Below are 13,804 nucleotides of genomic sequence, written 5' to 3'. Positions count from 1 at the left end.
TTTTTTCCATTTGTTTTTAGATTTAACACCACCATCAACCCAGGCTTCATCTACTCTGACCAATTCATCCAAATCTCTTCATCTCTCTCCTCTTCCTTCGTCTACGGATTGGGTGAGCATCGGAGCAGTCTAGCGCTACCAACTGACTGGCAAAGCTTTGCATTCTGGGCCAGAGACCAACCTCCCTCCGTAAGTCATGTATTAAAACCAAATAACTGCCGGTACAAAAAAAGGTATAATTTATTGCATTCTGTTTGAATTTTTCCAGTGCAGGGCCAGGGGCCTGTTCAAAAGCAAAATAAGCGCAAGTGATATGGAGTTTTTGTCGGGTGTAATCAAGTTGCAATCTATTTTTGGAGTTGTATTTATTTGTACCTCTTTTTGCAATGGGCTTTTGATGTTTTATATCAGACTATTCATTTGTAGACTTCCATTACCCTTCACAATCATTTTATCATTATTATTATATTATTATATAAGTTGAAAGGATAAATCTACATGTATTTTTTTTTGAAAAACTATCATGGTATTGTTTATTTGATTTTTTTTGTAATAAAAGTGCAGATTCAGTTTCCATTAAGCATTGGAGGATAGCTCTCAAACAACAAATGACATCAAAAAACCCGTTTCGGGTACACGTGTACACGTGTACACGCACGGTCAAGTCAGTGCACGTGTACTAAATTCCATCACCGTGTACACGGTAGCATCTGCATAAACAAGCTCACAGCCTCACATTAAATCTTAGTTCTCAGACACTGCACATGTTTTAATTACTAATATGTCAACATATTTCAATTAATCCAGAGTGAGTTCACTTCCAAAATCGCCAATTTAATCCACATTCTTTCTGGAGACTCACGTTTTTGTACCATGAAATCGGCACGAAATGGGTCTGCTCCGGTCTCAAAAGCTCGAAAGCGTTGCTCAATCACACTCAGAGTCAATTTGAGAATCACCAATTGCGATAGCGATCATCGCTACAACTTACGTGTTATACGCTCGCACACAAGCCTACAAACAAACGCTCTTCAAATTGGCAACATAATAATGAAAATTAATCGATAACTTCAGTTACACTTATCTGCAGCGATCTGTGCATGCATGTACGGTACAGTATACAAAATGCGCATCCACCGAGCGTCGGCGATAGCTAGGGCCCTGCACTGATTTTCTTTTGCATTCTTTATTAATTTAATGCGCTGCTAAGCCGAGTAAACTTTTAATTTGCACCAATTTTTGTGGATTGATACTTCAAACTTCTCAGGTAAGCTTTAAAACCGTGACTTAGGCTATATAGACCCTTTTTATGACATATTGATGCAGGTCCGTGTCGACATGAAAACAGAACTCGCTCTCACAGTGTTTACAACGTGTACACGTGTACACGACCGAAAAACACGCCGTGTACACGTGCATCAAAAATGGACTTTCAAAACGGGCCTAATTCAAAGGAATAATTTTTGAAAATTTAACTATGATATTTTGTTGATAATGCCACCAGTGATAGGCATGTTGATTTTTTAAATGATCATGTCATCCACAGCCAAGATCTTTGAAGAAAGGGGTGATCTGAGACCCCCCCCCTCCTCTTGGCCAAAAAGAGTCAAAAGCCTAGCCAATAGCGCAAATGTGTTTCATGGTGTTCAATCTGATTACTTAAAGTGTGAAGAACATGATAAAAACAATGAAATATTCTGTAGACGATTGTGATTAAAAATAGATACTTCATGTTTTTCTATAAAACTAAAATTGGAACGCTGATTGTCAACTTGTTTGATGATGGGTGAACTTTGAGTTCAATACAAACAGATTAAAATGAGGTCACAGATGAATGCAAATTTGTTCCCTTATCACATCCCATCTTGATTTCTTTATCTTGGTATTTGATCCATCGTCCAAAATGATTTGATTCAATAATTGGCATTGGTCATTACCAGGAGATAAAAGATTTAATGATTCTCAAGGTCAGTGTAAATTTGTATAAATTCGGGGGATTTATTTCAAACCTTGCCCTTTTTGTACTTAAATCTATTGCAAGGAATAAAATTAAGACACAGATGAACGCAACTTTGTTCTCTTATCACATCCCATCTTGATTTCTTATCTTCGTGTTTGCTCCATCGTCCAAAATGATTTGATTCAATAATTGGCATTGGTCATTACCAGGAGATAAAAGATTTGATGATTCTGAAGGTCATTCTAAATTTGTATATTTTTGGGGGGATTTATTTCAAACCTTGCCATTTCATACTTAAATCTGTTGCGAGGAATAAATTAGGTCACAGATGAATGCAACTTTGTTCTCTTATCACATCCCATTTTGATTTCTTTATCTTGGTATTTTCTCCATCGTCCAAAATTATGTGTTTCAATCATTTGCATTGGTCATTACCAGGAGATAAAAGATTTAATGATTCTCGAGGTCATTGTAAATTTGTATAAATTCAGAGGATTTATTTCAAGACCTTGCCCTTTTACATACTTAAATCTACATGTATTGCAAGGAATAAAATCAAGACACAGATGAATGCAACTTTGTTCTCTTATCACATCCCATCTTGATTTCTTATCTTCGTGTTTGCTCCATCGTCCAAAAAGATTTGATTCAATAATTGGCATTGGTCATTACCAGGAGATAAAATTTCAAATGATTCTCAAGTTCAGTGTACATATTCAGAGGATTGATTTTAAGACCTTGCCCCTTTTCATACTTAAATCTATTGCGAGGAATAATTGGATCAAGAGGAATCAACTAAAATACTAAAAATAGCCAGAATGAAGATATTTTTAGATTTGGGCAACCTTTAAAATTTAAGAATGCCGTTAATGCTGATCAAGTGACCGCTTGATAACAATTGATATTCGAGTGCATTGGTCATTACCAGGAGATAATTTGCATTATTAAGATGCTTGTGGTTTCACAATAATCACAATTTTCCACTGCAAAGTGTTTTTTAAATATTGTTGAGATGATGTATGAATATTGATAACTCATTGAGGGTAGAGTTTAATGTCTTATTGTACATCTGACTGATTTTGAAGAAATTTTGTGTTAAAAATAATTAAAAGATGATTACCAGTTATTCATTTTTTTAATTATGTGTTTTATTATTATTCAATCACGTACAATATTTACAAGTAATTGAAAGTTATTTGAAACTGTTCAAAAATAATAAGTAGCTCAAGGTACAAAACTTGGGCCTATTCTCTTTCTAATAATGATAAATGATGCATGTATAAAATCTCAAGTTCCATATTTTAAATATGTTGATGACCTCACACTAGTTGAAAGTCGCAAACAATTTCAACCATCCAAATTACCAAACGTGCTCTCTGAATTCGACCAGTGGTATGTTAGCAATGATATGACACTTAATCCATCTAAATGTCAGTGCATGCATATAATTTTCTCTAGAAATATTGTTGATCAAAATCGTATTTTTATTGGAAATGAATGCTTGAGAACAGTGCAAAAAGCTAACATACTAGGTATAATTGTTCAGTCTGACTTGAAATGGGAAAGTCATATATCAGACCTTTTATGTCGTAGTAATAAAAAGCTCTATATGCTTCGTTGTCTCAAAACGTATAAATTACCACTTTGCGATTTAATAACAGTATATAAGGGTTACATTAGGCCAATTTTGGATTATGGAGTACCAGTTTTTAACGGAAACCTAACACAAAACCAAGTTTCCTGTTTAGAACGTATTCAGTCAAGAGCATGCAAAATTATGCTTGGTGAAAAATACACTAATTATACCGATGCTTTAGAAGTGTGTTCTTTAAAATCTTTATCTGAAAGACGAAAACAATTGTGTATGAACTTTGCTGTATCCCTTGCCAACAGCCCACTTTGTAACCATTGGCTACCTATGAACAACGATGTTGATTACTCATTGAGGAAAAGACTTAAATATCGTCAGTTTCATTGTAAAACCAAACGTTTCCAAAACAGCCCATTACCTTACTTTATAAATTTATTAAACGCTAACTTGAAATAAGTTTGTGTTCCTTGATATAGCTAGTTACCCGGTTGATATACATAGGTCTACAAACATCTACTGTGCAAGTTGTGTTTTGCTAATATATCGCGCCTAATACTAATTTGTTATTATTATTAGCTCACAAGCTTCAGATGAAAATTTTACAATTTTTAGAACTTTTTAAACTCAAACACAATTGAATAGGTTTACAGGTTTTTATTAGTCATGATTTTAATGCATGTATTTCACATTGTAACAACTAAAGGGAAACAATGTTTTTTATGCCAATATTTTACTCATTTTTATTAAGATTTCTCATGTGGTGGAAGATGTGTTATTTTACAAACTGCGTCATTCTTCAAATTTTAAGTAATCGTTCTCAGGATTGAGCAGGACGGTTTCTTGGGACGGGCGACCACTCACCCCCCCCCTTGGTTCTTTTTTTTTTTATCTGTATGCTTAATGAGTGCAAGGTGTGAGGGGTGACTGCTGGGTTGGTGGGTGCAGTTGTTTGATTTAACATGCTTATGGTTGTTGGATGAATGAGGAGTGTGCTATGAATGTGAATTTTTTTTTTGTAAGAGATGCATTAATGCATTAATGCATAGCTCCAGTGGGGTTAGCTGACCCAAAGTTCCGCCTGAGCGATGGATTTGAATAACCAATTCCATTGCCCAGGTTGAATGGTGTTGTTGAGGGATTGGCATTCCCTGGCTGGAGCTGTGCATTGAACTTGACTGCTCGCTCGTCCCCAGACACCCTCCTGTCTTTAGTTCTTTTGTTACTTGCTTAAAGCTATGTTTTTATTGTTTGACTTTGATTGGCGATGTTTGTCAATAAGCATTCTTCCACCACCACCACCCTTCAGTCTTCTATTTCTCCATTTGTTAAGTTGCCTTATATTTTCTTAATCATTTCAAGTTTTGATGTTTTTAAATCATCTATTTATACATGTATATACCTGTAAATTGTACACAATTCAGCCTGTTGGCTGCAACATGCAATGATTTTGAATAAAACCTTTTCAATTTCAATTTCAATTAAACATCGCCAAAACAAAGGAATAAAGTTAAATACCAGTTTTTAAAAAAATACCAGAAAAAAAATATCTCAAAACATGTAAATCCTACCATTTTTTTTAATATCCCAATGTTTAAAACTGATGGCATTACAGATATATGTTGTAAAAAAATAATTTTGGGAAACCGTATCACCTGATAGTAATAAAGTACCAAGATTTGTAACATTATGCAGAGCTAAAGAAATAAGAAATATAAAGTATCATATGTAATTTAAATAGTTTTGTTTTTAATTTTTGTTATATAACTAGCCTGATGTGAACCTGTATGGAGTGCATCCATTCTATATCAACTTGGAATCAAATGGAGATGCCCATGGGGTTTTTCTTCTTAATAGCAATGCTATGGGTAAGTTGTTCTTAGAGGGGTGTTCCGAGAAATCGTTTGCAATTGATTGCAAATTTTTAGTTAAAAATGAAAATGAAAATCCATATTTTATTGTTCGAAATAGACATGAAATGAAATACTCGGAAAATTTGCTTTGCCCAATTGATCATGGGCCCGGCAGCCACCCAGCAGCGCCAGATCGACGAGGCTCTATCCCTTTTATTGTTGAACGCCAAACAGGGTAGCAGCAACTCCCATCTTTTAACGTCTTTTGGTATGATGCGGCCGGGGTTTGAACCCCTGACCTCCCGGTTGTGAGACGGACGCTCTACCAACTGAGCCAACACACCGGTTGCAAATTTGCATGTGATAGATCAGGCCCCGTCTTACAAAGAATTACAATTGATCCAATCAATCATAACTCTTGAAATCCATCGGTGTCATAATATTTTCTACAGGAAATTTACACAATGTCCTTTGTAAACAAAGGCAAATGCACCAAATTATCAATAAAACAATGAATTTATGCTTTCTAAACTTAAAGAAAATGCGACCTCACATTTAGTTGCAATCAATTGCAAGTTTCTTGCAACCCCCATCAGATACATGTATGGGGGATGGGGTTTATTACGGCCATAATAATGATGATAATAATAATGATAATATAAGATTTGTTTATTGCGCATATCCACCTTGGTAGGTGCTCAAGGCCCTCCTATATTACCCTGGCTAAGCTAGTCTACTGATTCCAATACGTGTGCAATATAAAGGTCTCATGTTTGTATTTTTCACAGGTATCTCTTCATTTTGACATGAATACATGTAGATAAAGGTTTTATTTAGTTAATTTTTCTTTTCTGAGAAATTTTCAGGTAAAATTGTACTGACAAAAGAGAAAGAGGATGATGTAAGCAGGGAAATATGCCATGATACTCCCCAGGGAGTGGAGGATGTGCACACATTGTGTGCGGGAATGACTGATTGAATCCGATGACCGGGGTAATAATATATCTGTAAAGCGCTTAGACACGTCGTTCCGATGGATTAAGCGCTATATAAAAGTGGATTACTATTATTACTAGCAGCAATTACCAGTGGCAGCACAGGGGGTAGGAGTCATTTTTCTTTATCAAAGTGTGTGGGGGGGGGGAGGGGAGGGGATGACATTCTTGTATGTACAGCTAGACTGCCTATTTACACTGAAAGCCGAGCAGTTTATTGATGAAATATATTTAGACAACTGATTTATAGCAGACTTCTCTTTCAATATAGATAGGAGGTTCAATTAGGTTAAGCATCTTGGGTTGAACTGGAGGAAGAACTTCAATAATCATTACAGAGTGAAATCCAAATCTAACTATAAAATGGAAAAATGTATTAGAACACGGTGTATTCAGTAAGCAGTCAAGAGGCAATTATTGTGATATAGAAATGTTATGATTACATGTATTGGGTCGGAAATAAATATGTAAGTACATTGCACATGTACCTTACAATGCACATTAGACTGCAGTTGTTTGTAATTTTTAAATTAAAGGTTGCTCAATCATATATAAGTATGGCAGGATGTCAAAAAGAAGTGAGAGTGAGAGAAGGGGGGGGGGGTGATAAAATGAGTGAGACAGAAACAGTGGTGGGAAAAATGAGTCAGACAGACAGTGAGGAAAATGAGAGACAGAGAATGGGAAAAATGAGAGAGAGAGGGGAAAATGAATGACAGAGAGACAGAGGGGAAAATGAAAGAGACCCACACGGGGAAAATGAATGAGAGAGAGAGATAGTGGGGAAAATGAGAGAGACATGCAGTGGGAAAATCAGAGAGAGATGAAGAGAGAGATAGATAGAGAAATTAAAGAATACAAAAGAGCGAGATAGAGAGAGAGAGAGAAAAGATTTTAGATGTTAATTGTGATAAAAAGATAAGATTTGTATGGCTTACATAGGCATTTTAATTTTTTTTAGAGGTTTTAGATATTTTTTTTACTGGTGGATCAAATAGTTATGCATTGAAATAATTGATAAAAATCTTAGAAAGTACACTGTAAATGTAGTATGGAATTATTGTGTCTTTTAAAAGTTATATGGGCATCTTCACTGATTATAATTTCATTCAAATAGGCAAGATATGCTACAACAGTATACAGATGAAAAGATCATAATATTTGAGATGGCATAATGCATAAGGTCCCGTATGTCTGTTATACACGGTATTGGCTGTTGAAGCGATAAACCATTTTTACACTGTATTATTCATATCTACATTTTTAATAAACATCTACATATGTACAACAGAGTTTTGTAGAATACATGTCAAACAAAATATGTGTAGCAAAAAAATGCCAGTGTTGCCAATTTGCAGAAGAAAATCTGCTCAAATTTGCCTTTAAAGAAAAGGGTTAATAGCAAATCTATTTAAGACAATTTTAATTTTGGGTTTTGGAACTTAGCACTGAGTTGATTATCTGACTCAACCAAACAACTTCATCATATGTTGGAATTTAGATTTACTGCGGCATCAATCATTCAATAGAAATATTACATTTTACGTCAAAATACTAACCATGCACTGTTCAACTGTGTACAACAGAGCACTGGCACAGTTTTGGAGCGTTGAGTAGCAGGTAGCCCAATCTGTTAAAATATATAGGATTAAATACAAAGGATGTGTTAATGAAACTGGGCAGAAACATTAGATGTAGACCCTCACCCCCCAGCAAACCCCCAGTCAACACTTGTTTTCAAAAAGCCAAGTCAGAATAGGGTTAACATCTTTGTGACAACTGCCCACATTTTGTACGGTAACCACTGCATGAGGACATCGGCCGATTACGGTATGTTGTTTACGTTTCAGCAGCGCTACACATGCATATATACATGCAGCCAGCGCATGAGTGTAAGTACGTACCGTATACCGTGCTTTGTATTTCGCTGACCCGAGAGAGGTAAAAGGGACTGGGAATTTCGAAGCTATACTCAGGGCGGCGAAAAGGAATGCCAAAAAGTTACGAATTGTCAAAAAACTTTAAATAATGCGACCAAAATACCACAAACAACCCCCGTCATGACAATCTGTGAACAATTTAACCATGTTTAGAAAAAATTCCAGCTCCATTGAGTGGAAAACCACGGAGAAAACGTGCTTCAAACAAACGGAAGGACACACAAGATTAGCCAAATTATAGTAAGGATTATGATAATGCTTCATGACACAAATAGCGCTTCCATTTTCACATTTTCTTCCAATCATCTTCAAAACCAGATGCCATCCTTCAGCCAGCTCCGGCCGTCACTTACAGGACCATTGGCGGGATCCTGGACTTCTACTTCTTCCTCGGACCTGACCCCATCGACGTGGTCCGGCAATACCAGGAGGTCATCGGGATGCCCTTCATGCCCCCCATGTGGGCCCTTGGGTTCCATCTCTGTCGCTGGGGCTACGGATCCGCCAACGGCACCATGGCCGTTGTGGAGCGAATGCGGCAGGCAAAGATTCCCCAGGTATGACTAAAACTATGCGAGGGACTTCATTCTCTTTGATTAATTATTCTGTATGTCTTGAGTTCATAAGAATACTTTGGGAGAGTCATGAATAATAACAATTGTGAAATTTTTTTGCGCAACTTGTGTATTGCCTGCTTAGCAGAAGCAAGACATAGGCATTTTCTTGAACAGCAAATTTATCAAGTTATTTTCTAAGCCAACACTGCTGCTATATTGTGTAATGAAGGCAAGACTACTAGAGACATTCCACTTACTGTATAGATATACTGTACTCAAATGCACATTATAATACAATAAGTGAACATGCTGATCCATTCAGTACCTCTCACACATGACTATACATGTAACCTTTGTAATAAAATTAGGATATTTTATTTCACAAAGTTATAAATCATGATCTTCTTGAATTCAAAGTAGATAAGCATTTCCTGCAATTGTGGTATAATGCTTCCTGCTATTGTATTACATTGCACTTTCAGTTTATAAATTCTCAACTTTTAGAAATATAAAGAATGCTTTTAAGTAGTGAAATAATGGAGAGAGATCCAGGGGGCTATGTTGGACATCTCTAGAGACATGGGCCCGTATTCTGATAGCAGGTTTAATTTAAACTCGGGTTTAAAGTTGTGGTTTAAGTATGGAAAGCCAAAAGTATCAAAATTGTTATAAAAGTGTATGTTTCTTCTGTTCACTTTGCTCTTTCCTGATTCATCGATGGTGAAGACAAGCATCTATTTATACTTCCTAGACAATTATGAATGATTTGAGAGCAAAATAAGCTGAAGTATGATATCTCTACTGCTAGTGATTAATGTAACAATTGGCTATCCATACTTACATGTAAACCACAACTTTTAACCTGAGTTTAAGTTAAACCTGCTATCAGACTACGGGCCATGGAAGTTAGGAAAGACGTTCAGCATCACCCCCTGGCACTGTTACTTGAATTTAAGTGTAAAATAAAAAAGAGCCTTTTTAGGGCAAGGCTTCTTTTCTGTTTCTGTAGATATGGCAATGTTACAGCAATAATGGTGAAAATTTAGAAGGAGGTTCCAAAAATATTCACAGCCAATGGGAAAAATATTCACAGAAAATGAGAGTGGCATTGGGGTCAATCAATGGGAGATCCACAGCCCTTGGTCCCGTAACTCTAAGGTTGGCTATCAATCATACGCTTGATTTTCACGATTGATTGTACATTGCAGTCAATGCAATCAATCCCGAAAAAATGTTCTAAAATGATTGTTAAGTTTTGTGTTTCGGGCCTCTGGTCTTGGTGGCCCTGGCTTAATTTAAACTCTATGACCCATATTCTGAATTCAGGTTTAAATTAAACTCTGGTATAAAGTCGTGGTATAACTATGGAGAGCCAATCGGGGCACAAATCCCTAACAGTACACATCCAATTTATTGACTGATTTGACACTCAAATTGTCCATAATTGTCTGGGAATGATAACTGAAGTATTTTTCTTCATTATCATGAAACCAGCAGGAAACAAATAACAAATAAGAGATGTACAACATCAACAGAATTTTTAATATGTGGCTCCCCATAATCTTAGCACAGAGTTAGACTGTGGTCAATATATGTATATTACTTGATGAATATATAACTTTGAAAATTTTCCACTGTCAGGATAGCCAGTGGAACGACATTGACTACATGAACAACCATCGAGACTGGACGCTTGACCCAGCCAAATTCCAGACCATGGGATCGGTCGTTGACAATCTACACAGCAACGGCCAACATTATATCCCAATCTTAGTATGTACTGCTATCGAGTTTGATTCAACATTATGCTGCATCATTTTGTTTTAAATCCATATCAATATTCATTCTGATATAATCTGTCTACCTTCTGCCATTTTGTTTCATATTTTGATGTGATGCGTACGTGATCTAGGACGTGCAGTGGAACGATATTGAGTATTCGGTGGGGCGGAAGGATTTTACCCTAAATCCGGACACCTTTGGCAATCTGCCAACATTGATAGCTGACCTGCACGCTAACGGCCTTCACTACATGCCCATTGTTGTACGTCAATCACATTTTCACCTCATTTTTTTTATTTTCTTTTTTGCATTAAAAGTAATAGCTCTTTGGAACAATTTTGTCATACACTTTATGAATACATCTTCTCCTTAAGTTTTCAAAGAATTTGGATTGAAAAAAATTACTTTTTGTCTTGTTTCATAGTTAAGAACTCTATGAGGTACGTGTACACCAAACTCGTTCACAAATTTGGCACGCATACTTTATTCAACAATTACCATGTTTACACTTGATCAGCTTTTGGTTCAGAACCAAAAGCCAATGCAGAATCGGCTTTTGCTTTATCTTGCACTGCGTTTACACGCTGTTACAGCTTGCGGTTCAGAAACGCGAGCTGATGCAAAAATCTGAAATGATACGCATGCCAACAATATACGTCAAAATAAATACGACGTTGGATCCGTGCGCTTACAATTACGTCACAATGGTTAAGTAAATGAAATGCGTGCCAATTGCCGATGCAGAATCAGCTTTCTATTTACACGTAGTAAAAAAGCCGATTCTGCATCGGCTCGCGGTTCTGAACCTACTACTTTGGTGGTGCAAATTGCCGGTTCTGAACCGCGAGCCGATGCAAGTTAATCACTTTTACACCCTATGAAAAAGCCGATTAAGTGTTAACACGGTAAATAATGCATGAAACACATCTTCTCCTTCATATGTCTGCCAATTTTAGCAGAAGTCATTGGCTCATTGCATTATGTATCTGCGCCCATATAATGGAAGTAACAGACCTCAGTACACATAATTCATCTATTACAATGTCTGTTTTGTTTAAACAAAAATTTGCATGTAATAATAATAATTATAATCATTAGACTTATATTGCACCAAATCCACTCTGTAGAGTGCTCAAGGCGCTTTTTAGGAAATTATAAAAGTTGTGTTAGTTTGTGAGATGTTGTTTGAAATAATGGTAGATACTTACGGAGTAGAAATAAAAAGCTGAAGTTTCAAAGTCATCATAAAATTCAGAAAATCCAATCCATATTTTGCATTTGCATTTGGTTACCCTTCGAACTTCAGGAAAAATGATTCTGCACTAACATGTATTTTATTTGTGAGATTGATGTATCAAATGAAAATTCATATAGCATTTATCATGCATGATAGTACTACATGTATATCACTCACCCCCCCCCCTCCCAAAATGATTGAATCAAGGGAAAAAGTAAATAAATTATGTTAATAAAATAAAGAACATTATTATTCATGCAATTGAGTATAATCTCATCAAAACATTCATTTCACCAAAATGCTTGATAAAACTATTAAAATCATCTATGTTATTTCCTCTGGAAATGGAAATCCTGGAATGCCCGAGTTTTGGGGAGAGAGAGAACGGGTAGTCAGGTAATTTCATTCTTGGGAGTTATTTGCCCCTATCTTGGTTGAAACTTCATTTGACTATGCAGATTATCAACAATGACCCTTGTATGTATGTAAGCTAGAATATTTGTTTTTCTTCAAATCTAAAATCTGAGGTAAATAAGCATCATACAATAGTGATATGGATCTAGTCAGGGGGTATATCCAGAATTGAGAATGGGGGGGGGGGGGGGCATGCAAATGTTTTACATTCTAACAGCTGCCCCCAAAACATAAATAAAGAGGGAGTCATTATAACTTAATAACTTTTCTCTTCAATGTTACATGATAGAAATTTACTTAGAAAAAAAAAATTTTTTTTAAATGCCCACCTTGTAAAGGGAGGTACAAGGGGCAAAGCATACCACAGGGTATTCTTTGTATGAAAATTTGAGTCTATATTAATGGGGGGGGACATAGCTGCAATTACGTCACCTTTCCCCACTCAAGGTGCTACACCTTAGTAGTTTAATAATAATAGTCGATTCTTGTATAGCGCATAGCACATTATGAATAACGTCTCTATGTGCTTCCAAAGGACTTGGATATTTTTGTGATTTTATGATGAAATCAGAGATAGCATCTTGAAATTCTTCCATCCTTGTTTTACGGCGTTTAGGATCCAGCTATCAGCAGCTCTCAGACCCCAGGATCCTACCCTCCCTATGATGATGGTGTCACTGATAACATCTTCACCAAGGCAGATGATGGGAGTATATTCATCGGAAAGGTACCATTTCAAGGGCTCTTCTTTAAATAATAATATAGTATTTGTCTAGCGCACATATCGACCTTGCTATAGGTGCTCCAGGCGGTCCTATATTACCCCTGTTAAGCTAGTCTACCTACATACAATGTTTGACTGTAAATGTGATTGTTTTTCCAGGTTTCTCGCATTTATTTCAAAGGTTTATCACAAGAACCTTCTAATATAGACCACCTCTCATTAAGACCTTTTTTCTTGTCTCTCTTTTTTGGTCTTTACATATTGGGACCCCATTTCATAAAACTTAGTGTAGTAGGTTTCTGGTACACCATGTATCTTTCTTGGGCAAGTGTTGGTCTCAAAAAGAACCACCCAATCTCGATGTTTCAACAAGTGTGTTCTTGTCGTCCTCAGGAGAATGACGACAAGAACACACTTGTTGAAACATCGAGATTGGGTGGTTCTTTTCGAGACCAACACTTGCCCAAGAAAGATACATGGTGTACTGTGAAACGAATCAGGGACAACTCGGACCACGGGACATCTCGGACCGCGGGCCGAGTTGTCCCACCCTTTACAAGAAATTTCGAAATGACGGAAAAATAGACGCAAATTTGTGAAAAAAAATCTCGTAATGGGTGGGACAACTCGGCCCGCGGTCTGAGATGTCCCGTGGTCCGAGTTGTCCCGACTTCCGTGAAACCTACTACACTATTCTTCTTCGCCATGGAAACCTTCAGAAGTTATATTCATAAAACTTGTTTTGATTTTAAAA

General features: G+C 36.5%; 1 protein-coding gene across 2 annotated transcripts in view; it reads left to right on the top strand.

The window, feature by feature from the left end:
• LOC121422341 (lysosomal alpha-glucosidase-like) overlaps positions 1–13,804 on the top strand; it is a 38,159-nt gene that overhangs the window by 2,330 nt on the left and 22,025 nt on the right. Inside the window, exons 3-7 of one of the 2 annotated variants that reach the window (XM_041617321.1) lie at positions 21–189; positions 5,320–5,416; positions 8,655–8,893; positions 10,806–10,937; positions 12,943–13,053. In XM_041617321.1, coding sequence (XP_041473255.1) covers positions 21–189; positions 5,320–5,416; positions 8,655–8,893; positions 10,806–10,937; positions 12,943–13,053 — 748 coding nt within the window. Of the gene's footprint in view, positions 1–20; positions 190–5,319; positions 5,417–8,654; positions 8,894–10,534; positions 10,667–10,805; positions 10,938–12,942; positions 13,054–13,804 lie in introns of both variants that reach the window. The other variant, XM_041617320.1, reaches the window with a different exon arrangement.

This window comes from Lytechinus variegatus, chromosome 10 (assembly GCF_018143015.1).
Source record: "Lytechinus variegatus isolate NC3 chromosome 10, Lvar_3.0, whole genome shotgun sequence".
NCBI classification, from domain to species: domain Eukaryota; kingdom Metazoa; phylum Echinodermata; class Echinoidea; order Temnopleuroida; family Toxopneustidae; genus Lytechinus; species Lytechinus variegatus.
This window is presented reverse-complemented; position numbering and strand designations above follow the sequence as displayed.